The 13,173-nt window shown below is 37.6% G+C and overlaps 1 protein-coding gene across 1 annotated transcript in view; it reads left to right on the forward strand.

The window, feature by feature from the left end:
* SLC39A12 (solute carrier family 39 member 12) overlaps positions 1 to 12,470 on the forward strand; it is a 100,573-nt gene extending 88,103 nt beyond the window's left edge. The window contains exon 16 of the mRNA XM_002717411.6: positions 11,900 to 12,470. Within this exon, the coding sequence (XP_002717457.3) occupies positions 11,900 to 12,028 (129 nt within the window). The 3' untranslated portion in view covers positions 12,029 to 12,470. The remainder of the gene's footprint in view (positions 1 to 11,899) is intronic.
* Positions 12,471 to 13,173: the final 703 nt, after the last annotated feature.

Genomic DNA, 13,173 nt, shown 5'->3' on the forward strand with positions numbered 1-13,173 from the left:
AAAAGTTAGGTATTTTGGTGGGAGAATACTGTGGAAAGTGCTTAGATTAAATCTTGTCCTGATTATAAATAGAAGGCATTTGACTTTAGACACCAAACACTCCAGTAACTGAAAATATGCTGTAGTTTCCCTTCTTTGTATGTAGCTCCTGCTAAGAGTACTTCTTTAATTTGTAATAGGGATAGATAATGTTCTTTGTTTTTCCTATACTGTCTACAATGGTCTCCACTAGCCACATATGGCTACTGAACACTTAAAGTGAAGCTAGTATGACTAGGAAATGGAGTTTTTAAAATGAATAAGCCTTATTGTTTAGAATAACTTTAGGTTCACAACAAAACTGACTTGGAAGCACAGAAAGTTTCCATGCACCCACCCTACTACATACAGTCACATGCCACACAGGGGTACATATATGCAATCCTTGAACCTATACTGACACATCATTACAACTCAAAGTCCATAGTTTACTGTTTAAGGCATAACGACACACACACACACAGAGAGAAAGAGAGAGAGAGAGAGAGAGAGAAAGAGAGAGAGAGAGATGGACTCCATGCACTGGTACATTCCCCCTAATGACCACAGCATCCATGGCTGGGCCAAGCTGAATACAAGAGCCAAGAACTTCTTCTTGGTCTCCCACACAAGTGGCAGGGGCCCAAGCACTTGGACCATCATCGGTGCATTAGCAGGAAGCTAGATCAGAAGCTTCAGAAGCTAAGTAGCGGCCAGCGCCGCGGCTCACTAGACTAATCCTCCGCCTTGCGACGCTGGCACATTGGGTTCTAGTCCTGGTCGGGGCGCCAGATTCTGTCCCGGTTGCCCCTCTTTCAGGCCAGCTCTCTGCTGTACTCAGGGAGTGCAGTGGAGGATGGCCCAAGTACTTGGGCCCTGCACCAAGGATAAGTACCTGGCTCCTGCCATCAGATCAGCGCGGTGTGCCGGCCGTAGCGCGCCAGCCGCAGCGGCCATTGGAGGGTGAACCAATGTCAAAGGAAGACCTTTCTCTCTGTCTCTCTCTCTCACTGTCCACTCTGCCTGTCAAAAAAAAAAAAAAAAAAAAAAAAAAAAAAAAAAAAAAAAAAAAAAAAAAACTGAGTATCCAGGACTTGAACTGATACTCCAATATGGGATAGTGGTGTCACAATGCTAGCCCCAACCCTATTAATTTTATTGCCTCCATAGTTTTGCCTTTTTTGTAACATTGTATAATTGTGAACATTCTGTTTTTTTGCCTTTTCAGATTAGGTTATTTTACTCAATAATATTACTTTAAGTTTCCTCTATGTCTTTTCATGGCTTGATAGCTCATTTCATTTTAGTGCTAAAGAATCTATTGTCTGAATGCACTACAGTTTATCCACTGAGGATAAACTTGGTTGCTTCCCTATTTTAGCAGTTACGTATATAGCTGCTAGAAGCATCCATGTGCAGGTTTTGTGTGTACATAATGTTTCAGCTCCTTTGGAGAAATACCAAGGAGCATGATTGTTGTATCATATGGTAAGAATAGGTTTAGTTTAGTAAGAAACTGACGAGCTGCCTCCCAAAGTAATTGTACCATTTTGCATTCCTACCAGTAATGAGAGAGTTCCTGCTGATCAGCGTCCTTACCAGCATTAGATGTTGCCAGTGCTCTTAATTTTGGTGATTCTCCTAGCTGTAAAGTGGCATCCCATTGTTGCTTTAATTTGTCATTCTCTAAAAATGCATAATGCTGGGCATGCTTCTGTGTGATTGCTTGCCATCTGGAAATCTTCTTTGGAGCAGTGTCTGTTAAGATATTTTGTCCATTTTTAAAATCCATTTAAAAAATCATTTTAGATGCCTTCCAAAGGTTTTTTCTTGTTAATGAATTTTAAAAACTTTTCTTGTGTATGTTGAGGAACAGTTACTTGTCAGTTCAGTTTGAGCAAATATTTTTTTTTTCCCACTCTGTTCCTTATCTTCACATTTTCTTGACATTGTCTTTCATCAGACAGAAGTTTGTAATCTTAATGAAGGCCATCTTATCTCTCTCTTCTTTCATGGATTATGTCTTTGGGGTTTTGTCTCCAAAGTCATTGAGTACCTTAAGTCACCAAGATCTCTATTGCAATCCTCTAGGAGGGTTAATGTCCATGGGGTCTATAGTTAATGTCCCCTCTTTCACTTATGACATGGCTAATTGATTTTATTGATCTTTTCAATGAACTAGCTTTGGTTTTAATAAATTTCTATATTAACTACCTATTTTTAATTTAATTTATCTCTGCTATAATTTTTATTTTCTTGTTTTACTTTGGATTAATGTGCTCTTGTTTTTCAGTTTTATAAGATGGAAGCAGAGAATAAAGAATTTTGCTCTTCTTTTCTCATACATGTGTTTAGTGCTATGAATTTCCCTTAAACAACCACTTTCACATCATCCCACAAATTTTGATAAATTATATTTTCACTTTCATTCAGTTTAAAACTTTTTTTTCATTTGTCTTGAAATTTCTTCCCTAACACATGTCATTTAGAAGTGTGTTAATTAATCTCGAAGTATTTTGGGATTTTGTAGCTTTAATTTCTAGTTTTATCCACGTGGTTGGGCATAGACATTGCATGGCTTCTGTTATTTTAAATTTGTTAAGGTGTGTCTTCTGGCCCAGAATGTGATCTGTCTTGGTAAATGTTCTATGTTAGTTGGGGAAGAATTTGTAAGCTGCTCTTTTTGGATGAAATAGTCTAGAAATCTCAGTTATGTACAGTTGCTGCTAAATTCAATTATGTCTTTATTTGGAGGTTCTAGCAGGGGAGTGCAGCTACTCATAAACCTTGATTGAAGAGTGGCCCACATCTAGTGGGGAAGGTTGCACTCTTTGTACATGCAGTTTTCAAAAGGATGTGTATGAAGTGGTGACACTTGCATGGCAATCTGATCAGCCGAGTGAACCCTGGCAGTCACTTGGGGGACAAATGTCCCAGTCAGATTGCCCTCACCTCCTCAACCATGTTTTTATAGATTTTCTGCCCACTGGATCTGTCCATTTCTGATAAAGGGGCATTAAAAATTCTAACTCTAATAGTAGATTGAATAATTTCTCCTGATAGTTCTACCAGTCTTTGCCTTATATATTTTGATGTTCTGCTGTTATGCTCATACATGTTAAGGACTTCATATCTTCCTGTGATAATGATTCCTTTATCATTAATCCCTTATCATTTATCCCTGATAACTTCTCTGGTTCTGAGTCTTCTCTGAAATTTCCTATAGCTACTACCACTTTTTTTTTTTTTTTTTTTGATTGCTGCTAGTGTAGTATCTCTTTCTTTTTTAAAGACTTATTTATTTTGAAAATCAGAGTTACAGAGAGAGAGGGAGAGACACCGAGAGAGATCTTCCATCTGCTGATTTACTCCCCAGATGGCTGCAACAGCCAGCAGTGGGCCAGACCAAAGCCAGGAACCAGGTGCTTCCTCCAGGTCTCCCGCATGCCTGTCAGGGGCCCAGGTACATGGGCCATCAACCACTGATTTCCCAGGCCATTAGCAGAGAGCCGAATCAGAAGTGGAGCAGCAGTGACACGAACAGGCCCCCATATGGTATTCCAGCATCATAGGTATGAGAGCACCCTCTGGCTGAGTCTCCGGAGTTTTTAACTGCCAAGAGTTGTCCATAATGGGCTTCCACAATCTATTGCAGTCGGCTTGCCTACCCTGGTGTTGGTTCCAGTGGAGCTGTCTACTGCTGGACTTCTGCTGTGGTGTGATTCTCTGAATCCACCTGCTGTCGCTCCAATTTCTGTAGCAGTGGTGTGCTCTATGATCTCCCTTCCTTGGGTTGTCTAAGAACTAAGAATGACAAGTGCTAAGCTCCTTATATGCTGGATTGGAAATCAGAAGTCCTTGATAATCAACTTTAAAGTGTACAGTTTTTGTATGCAAATAGGTAATTACAAATTTGCAAACCAAATGGTGATTTGCTTCCATTTTGTTCTTAGATGTGTGCCTTTTGCAAGGACAAATTAAACCATTTTAAGCCTGGAGAGTGAGTGCCCCTCCAGACATTAAGCATAATAATAACATTTCTCACAAGGCATTTCTGCTGGCAGCAAATAGGTTTTCTCCATTTTGTTTTTGTTTTCTAGGAAAGTATTTCACCTTTATTTTGAAGTATGATTGTACAGGGTATAGAATTCTAGGGTGTTTCTCTCTCTCTCTCTCTCTCTCTCTCTCTCTCAACTTTACATGTTTCCCTCTACCCTCTTCTGAGTTTTCTTCATCACATTTCTTAGAGAGAAAGATGGTTCTGCTTATCAAGTGCTTCAGGGTACATAACTGGTTTTGGACCCCTCTTGTAAAGAAGATGCTGTAAATCAGTTGTCAAGGGAACTTTATAAATGGACAACCACTTCTGAATGATGCCAAAGCTATCCATTCCTGAGAGAAACATATTTTAAATGCAGCTTTATCTTCATAGAAACATCACCAGATGTATTCCATAAATTAATATTGAAATTCTGTATTTAGATTATAACTTTTTAATAATGAAAAGTCTTGGACCTCTTTATCCTAGAAGCATTGGTGCTGATCTTGGGTATGTACATGTATGAATCATGAATGAAGGTAAATATTGAACTCTGTAGTGATGGATCTTGAATAACATCAACAAGAAACAAGTTTCAGACTCCAAGTGGAAGTGGACAGAGCAGGTTTTGATTAACACAAGGATCTGAAGCTCAGACATGCAAGAGATTGTGATGAAGAATATGTTTCAGGAGAGGTCTGATCCATCCAGCTTTGAACCGAGTCTTCCCTCGTGTGTAATTACCACCTAGTATCTGACACTCCTACAGATCTACTTTCTTTCATGGTGTGTGTTGGTTTTCTACATAAGCAATCATTTCAAAGCTTCAGCTTGACTGGGAACTCAGTTAAGGGGACTGACTCAAGTTTAAAATATGAAGTGCATCTTACTTTCTGAAATGTTCAGAAATCTCACTTAGCAGTTAATCATCATGACTACATCTCAAATAATACATAGGACTTACAGACACCATTATCTGTGGTCAAGTCATGAGCAGCATGTATACTCTAGTGCATTTGAAGCAATGTGTTACTGTATCTTGTTTCAAAATTAAAAAAAAAATAGTAAGCTAAAGGAATGCATTTTAGGTAAAGTTTTTTTTTTCCAGAAAACTACAACTCCTTTACTGTCAGTTTGCATCCACGGAGTTGTATCTCATGCTAAACATGGCGCTACAAACAACTAAGTTATTTTTGTAATTCAAGGTTTCCAAGTTCTAGCTGAAATCTAAAGAATAAGACTTTTGCTGTCTAGGCAAGGCTCTTTTGCCAAAATTTCTTCTCTTCTCCTATTCCTTTACTTCAGTGTTAGTACCCTGTACTCTATCCATCATTCACCTCATCTAGTCTCAGGGTGTAAATCAAGGTATGAAAAATTCCTTAATAACAGAATTTAGCTGTCCTAAAGGAAAGGAGAATATTTCTCTCTTGAAAGACAGAGGAGAGATGATGGAATTTCAGCTCTTGTCTGGAAGTTTGAAAAAAGGAAAAACAAAATACATTCTCGTGAAAATGGTTTCATATGATCCTTTATTTTCCTGGAAAATTTATTGGCTGAAATGGTAAAAAAAAAATGAGTAGATTTCAGAGGAGGTGAAAAACTGTAATCAGATATGGTTTGAGCTTTCATATTGTATTTGTATCTTTTGGATAGGACTACGGTATATAAGTACATATGAGGGTCTTCAAAAGGTTCATGGAAAATGAAAGTAAAGTTTTTTGGTGCAAAAAATATTTAAGATGCATGCATAGTATTTTATTCATATACTTTTTGAAGCCTGTTTATAGACATGGATTTCAATTTTTTTCTACCAAAATAAGCTTCTTTTAATCCCATTTTCCATGAACTTTTTGAAATACTTTTTTTTTTTTTTTTTTTGACAGGCAGAGTGGACAATGAGAGAGAGAGACAGAGAGAAAGGTCTTCCTTTGCCGTTGGTTCACCCTCCAATGGCCGCTGCGGCCGGCGCACCGCGCTGATCCGATGGCAGGAGCCAGGTGCTTATCCTGGTCTCCCATGGGGTGCAGGGCCCAAGTACTTGGCCATCCTCCACTGCACTCCCTGGCCACAGCAGAGAGCTGGCCTGGAAGAGGGGCAACTGGGACAGAATCTGGCGCCCCGACCGGGACTAGAACCCAGTGTGCCGGCACCGCAAGGCGGAGGATTAGCCTAGTGAGCCGCGGTGCTGGCCTGAAATACTCTTGAATTCAAAAGTTATTACAAGTCATATGTTCATCCATAATCATGCTGAACAGATTCAAGTATTGTCTCAAAAGCAAGTGTAGCTGGGTTTTCACTAAATAAAACAGCACACACACACACACAGACACACACAAGCACGCACATGGAATATTGAGATCGGCTACTCAGATGAAAATTAAAGCTTCCATTTTGGGTTGACCATCTCCTTAAACCTTTGTAAAATGTTGATTTTTATTTTTTGGGCATAAGCAAAAGACTTACAAAGCCTGATTCTATAGTTTTGTTTTTTAATGTATATTGTCTGTCTTAAAAATCAAAGAATCAAAACTGTGACATCTCTTATGAGAAAGGCAGCATGCTATCTATATTTTATATCATGTATCTTTGTCATATTTTCATCACATGCAGTGATAATTTATGCCTAATAAGACAATCTTAGCACGAGAACTTGCCTTTCTTTCTAGTTCAATGGAAAGGTGTTGGTTAAAATCTGATGGATTTCAGACAGACAGGGTCTTTGTAAATGCACATGAGCCCACTACAGCAATGAGCTGACCTAGTTTCTTGTCCTCATTCTGATATCATTTCGATGAGCAATCTCCAAAAAGTTCATGAAAAATGAATATTATGAAAAAACTGTGGATTTCAAAAATTTTTCACCAACATTCATGAACTTTGTGAAATTCCATTGTATGTGTTTGTGGGTGAGTTGGACAAAGCTAATATTTTTTCTCCTGTAGGATTATGAGGAGTAAGGGGGAGGAGCTTTGAATATAAGAAAAGCGTGATAAATAGATGTGCCTAAAAAGCAAATAAAGTAAACATTGCCTAAGATTTTGTAGCTAGAGCAACTGAAGAGAGCTTGAGAGAAAGATGAGTGATTAAAGCACATCCAAATGAATAGCAAGTGATACCAATAACTGTGACTAAAAGAAAAAGCAAGCCTGTTCATATCTCCACATTGTACTCTGTGTGAATGCTACCCTTGGAGGTGTGAAATACTCAGGGGCGCTTTCTTGTGGAAGATGCCATCTGCACCCTCTAAATAAAGAATTCTTGGGTTTCTTGCTTGGAGTAGGGTCACTGGCTCACCTGCTCTTATAAGCACATATATCAAATTCTTTGAGGTGTTAGACACTGTAAGGAAGCAGTAAATTTAGGCTAATGAGAAAAATGATAGATTGAATAATTATTTTTAAAATTGCAGCATTTTTTAGTTTAGTCCAGATAGAAACTACTTGAGATTTTGCTGTCATTTTCAGCACACTAATTCCAGCTCCATGATTTTGTATCTAAAACTTTTGGGCTATCATATCTGTCCTAATCAAGAATCTACTTCTCCCCAGCTGGAGGTCCTGAGTGGAAATTTGAGTCAAAGATGGAAATTCAAAATTGAGCTTTCTAAAATGTAGGTTATTAGGCCATTGTTGTGGGCATAACGGGTTAAGCTACTGCCTGGCTACTCTGCTTCTTGTCCAGCTCTCTGCTAATACACTTGGGAAAGTAGTGGAAGATGGCCCAAGTACTTGGCCCCCTGCCAGCCTGGCTCAAACATGGCTGTTGTGGCCATTCAGGGAGTGAACCAACAGATGAAAGGTCTCTTTCTCTCTCTTGTCTCTGTGTCTTTCTCTCTCTCTTCCCTCTTTCTCTCTGTCTCCCTCCCCCACCTCTCTTTCCCTCTATTTCTTTTCTTTTTAATTAACTAAATAATTTTAAAATGTAGGTTCATTAGGACATGATGATTTGAAAATTCATAACAGATTCTATGTATTGAACCAGAACCATTTTCTCTTCCATACATCTATCCTATTAGAAATATTTTTTTCTATAATAATCCACTGAAAACAATCATGATGGTTCATGATTCATACTTTGTCTATCTTTGCCAAGAAAATGTCTCCACAGCCATTCTTTTATCAAAGACAAACAACAGGTAGGGACTGTGGCGATATGACATGCTGTTAATTCTACCAGAACTTGTAAATGACAATGTTCTTGTTTGAAAAATGAGAGGAAAATATCCAATGTCTTATCCCTTGTTTAGAAATGAAATTAACCAACACGTGAGCCTCCGAGTGACCACAGCTTATTAAGGCAGAAAGAAATTACCTATATTGTCTCACCCAGGAGTAAACCATTAAAAACTTCTTACCAAGTTATTAATAATCAAAGGTATTGGGAAAGGAATTTAAATTGGCAAACAAAAAAGCAGTCTGCACCCTAATGTTTATTGCAGCACAATTCACTATAGCCAAGACCTGGAACCAACCTAAATGCCCATCAACGGTAGACTGGATAAAGAAATTATGGGATATGTACTCTTTAGAATACTATACCACAGTAAGAAACAATGAAATCCAGTAATTTGCAACAAAATGGAGGAATCTGGAACACATCATGCTGAGTGAAATAAGCCAGTCCCAAAGGGACAAATACCATATGTTCTCCCTGATCGGTGACAACTGACTGAACACCAAAAAGGAAACCTCCTGAAGTGAAATGGACACTATGAGAAACGGTGACTTGATCAGCATAGCCCTGACTGTTAATGAACAACTTAATACATTATCCCTCTTAGTAGTTTTTTTTTGTCTGTTCTACTTAATATGACTGGTTTAATTCTGTAATTAATACACAGTTATTCTTAAGTGTTGAAATTTAACTGAAATGTGATCCCTGTTAAACATAAGAGTGGGAATAAGAGAGGGAAGAGATGTACAATTTGGGACATGCTCAAGCTGACTTGCCCCAAATGGTAGAGTTAGAAACACCAGGGGATTCCAATTCAATCCCATCAAGGTGGCATGTACCAATGCCATCTCACTAGTCCAAGTGATCAATTTCAGTTCACAGTTGGTCATAATGAAAGGACTAAGAGTCAAAGGGACCACATAAACAAGTCTAGTACCTGCTGATACTAACCGATAGAATAAATAAAGGGGAGAGTGATCCAACATGGGAAGCGAGATACTCAGCAGACTCATAGAATGGCAGATGTCCTAAACAGCACTCTAGCCTCAGAATCAGCCCTAAAGGCATTCGGATCTGGCTGAAAAGCCCATGAGAGTATTTCAGGCATGGAAAGCCAAGACACTCTGGCAAAAAAAAAAAAAAAAAAAAAACAAAACTCTGTGAGCGAGATCCCAGTGGAAAGAACAGGTCTTCAAAGAAGGAGGTACCTTTCTCTGAAGGGAGGAGAGAACCTCCACTTTGACTATGACCTTGTCTAAACAAGATAAGAGTCGGAGAATTCAAAAGGCTTCCATAGCCTTGGAAACTCATGACTGGAGCATAGGGAGATTACTGATGCCATAAACAGGAGTGTCAATTTGTAAAGTCAACAACAGGAGTCACTGTGCACTTACTCCTCATGTAGGATCTCTGTCCTTAATGTGCTGTACATTGAGATTTAATGCTATAACGAGTACTCAAACAGTATATTTCACTTTGTGTTTCTATGGGGGTGCAAACTGTTGAAATCTTTACTTAATGTATACTAAACTGATCTTCTGTAAAAAAAAAAAAAAAGAAATTATCAATTCCCAACTTGACTCTCACTGGGATTAAACATGACAATAGGTCTGATCTGATTTCATCAACATTTAAAAAATTATCTATTATTTTTCACTTTATGCTTCTGTGTGGGAGCAAACTGTTGAAATCTTTACTTAATGTATGCTAAACTGATCTTCTGTATATAAAGAGAATCGAAAATGAATCTTGATGTGAATGGAAGGGGAGAAGGAGTGGGAAAGGGGAGGGTTGCAGGTAGGAGGGATGTTATGGGGGGGAAGCCATTGTAATCCATAAGCCATACTTTGGAAATTTATATTCATTAAATAAAAGTTAAAAAAAAAACAAAGGTATTGGGAAAGTCCAATGCATGTATCTTGTTAATCCTCCAAAAGTACCATCAAATGCAAGGTCTTTGAGAACAAATACTATCCCTTCCCCACACAGATAAACTTTAATATAACTTAGAATGCTGCCAAGTCCACTGTGGATGTTGGATTAGCATCAAGATATTAGGAACCAAAACAGTTTTATTAATAGAATGACAGATGTTCATTCACTAAATAAAAAACAGGGAAAGTCTATCATAAACCCATTGTCAACTATATAAACAATTTGCTATAATTATATCCAATTTAAATATTAGAGCAATTATACATATATAATATATAAAATATAAAATGTTGCAACTTCCTTTTGCTAAGTCATTTTACTACACAATTAAAAACAAGATATATTTATCCATATTTTATTGATTTTTCAAAATCATTTTTTATTTACAATTCAGATTGGTGAACTGTGCGGGGTTTGTGTAAACGAGCATGTTTATGCATGGCATAAAAAGGTGTGATTTGTTTGGGGCCGTCCATCCAGGACAGCAGTCTGCATCCTGCTTTGCCTCTAGTCCACTGTTCCACGCTGGGTGTGAGACAGTAACCCCAGCCTTCGTCCCATCATGCTAACTCATGCAAAGGAAGAAATGCCCACTCCCGGCATACCCATATAACCACACTCAGGATACTCCTTTGCCACAAGCATCTGAAAATGTGTCCACTGGTTTTCTCATTGCCATAAGTCTAAAGTCCTTGAATATTTGACATGTTTAATATTTTATTTGGTAGATAAGATAATCCTGTAGTTCTTGACCAGAGGTGACTTGTATCCTTCAGAAGACATTCGATAATGTCTGAGGACATGTGTGGTTGTCATGACAAGGAGCAGGGGTACAGTTAGCACCTGGTAGAATCCACAGATACGAGTGAACATCCCAGGATACACAGGAGACAACCTGCTGCAAAGAATTTTCTGGCTTGAAATGTAAATACTGTGAAGCTTGAACCAATCCATGTCTACCTGAGCTGCACTTTTACAGAAATGACTATTGCAAAAAGATACTCATGGTGACCTTGTCTGTGTGAAGGATTGGAAGTACTATGAGATAAGAACACACTGTAGCACTTCAGCTAGGGACTTGTTAAATGGTCTTAAGGCATTTCACACACAAGCAATGCTTTCCACTTGTCTCTCCCAGAGTAAAATAGAGTTGGAAGAAATGATGTCTTTATTCTTCTAAAGGTCAGAAGGACCTTGATTATCTCTTTGAAAAGAAAATTTATACTCATGGACAAGGCTATTCAAACTGTTTGTGGAAAATGGAATAAAAAGATAATTTTATGTTGCTGTAAAAAAATTTAAATCCAGGAACAGTTTTTTTTTTTTCATAATGCAAAGGTTTCATGAACCTTTTGAAGATCCTGCATATGCCTTGCAGCAGCTAGTCATTTAGTGGTTCCTAAAGCTAATAGAAGAGTAAAAAATGATACCTCTTATGTATTATTCTTTCACATTTAAGCATTCTTCTGGAAACAAAAGAATTGGGTCTCAGTTGATAGCTATGTCATTGTAAGACTTCTGCCAATACCAGGATACTTGTAACCACACTCAAATGCCTTAACTTGAGCTTATATTCCAAAATTGTGGTCAGAATAGGTATTAAGCATTTTGTAACTGTTTGGGGAATTTTAAAGGTTATTAAGTTCTGAATAACACACTCATGTTTTCCCACCAAGCTTTTCCCAGCAGTTGAATATATCTGGATCTTATTCTGGTTTTTTATTCTTTTTTTAGCTTCCTGAAATGACTCATGTTCAAACACGACGACCCTGGATGATGTTTCTCTTCCAGAACTTGGGATTGATCTTAGGTTGGCTTTCTCTCTTCCTCTTGGCTATATATGAACAAAATATTAAAATATAAGTGAGGATTCTCAAAATCCTGACAAAATGAATTTTTACAGTATCATTACTTTACTTTGGTTGTATTCTACTGATTTGTAAGTTTTTTTTATCTTAGTTATAGTATGTATCTTTTAGCTCATTAACTTATTAATTTAATAATGCAATTTTGGTTTTAGAAATATATCAAAGTCAGGCTATTCATAATTGAGATTTTGTGTTTTCAGCAACTTTATGGAATGTATGCTTTTTTTAGTAATTAGTAAATTCTGAATTAATTCTAATGACTTAAAAATATTGTTTTTGTAAGACAGATTGTTTGTTGTGTTTGAAATGAACAGATGCTGGTGGAGATAAAATCAGCTGCAACTTCTTTGATGTCAGTAATATACTTTTTTCTGTGAGATTATAAAGCATAAGCAAAGTAAATTACTAACAAATGCAATAAAGTTTAGTTGAATGTGGTGGTTCGTGTTCCCTTCTGTTCTGGAATGTCAGATTTTAATCCATCTCTTACAAAACCAGTGCAGTGTAGTTAACCTGCAGGCATTGCCCACTGGTTCAAGTGTGCTCATGAATAAGCAATGCTAGGAAGTCTAAAGATTACACATCAGCATTCTTGGTATCAGTCATCACACACAAAAACTTCTGGTCCAGGCCAGGAGAACTGGAACCAAAACACGAAGTTCAAAATTTTTTTAAATTGAGTCAAGCAGAAGATTAATGACTAAATGCTCACAGGTTATGTGACAGAGATTATTTGCCTAATAAATGAATATAATATTACTGAATAGTGAAATACATTTTGTGGTTTTTTTTTCCCTGAGGAAACACAGAACCGTAAACAGGATTCAGAAGATAAACTTGTGAAATGAACAAGCAACATGAGTGATAACCTAGCTAAATCGTTCAGTTAGAAAATAACCTTGAGTTTAGTGATTTTCTTCTAGAAAATGGATGCCTATTCATTTTCTTGAACAGTTTTTACGATGTATCTTGACATGGGGAAAAGTTCGTTTTACTGCTAACTCCTTTCACAATGCTCAGCCAGACAGACACATTTGTCTTGTCTCTTACTCACCAATAGGTTGATTCTCTTTGCATGATCATTTTCAACCACGTTTCTCTGATTTCAAAATGAGACGGATTTCTTCTCCAGGTATCTTT

Source organism: Oryctolagus cuniculus, chromosome 13, assembly GCF_051225735.1.
Source record: "Oryctolagus cuniculus isolate XC-2025 breed Fujian yellow rabbit chromosome 13, ASM5122573v1, whole genome shotgun sequence".
NCBI classification, from domain to species: domain Eukaryota; kingdom Metazoa; phylum Chordata; class Mammalia; order Lagomorpha; family Leporidae; genus Oryctolagus; species Oryctolagus cuniculus.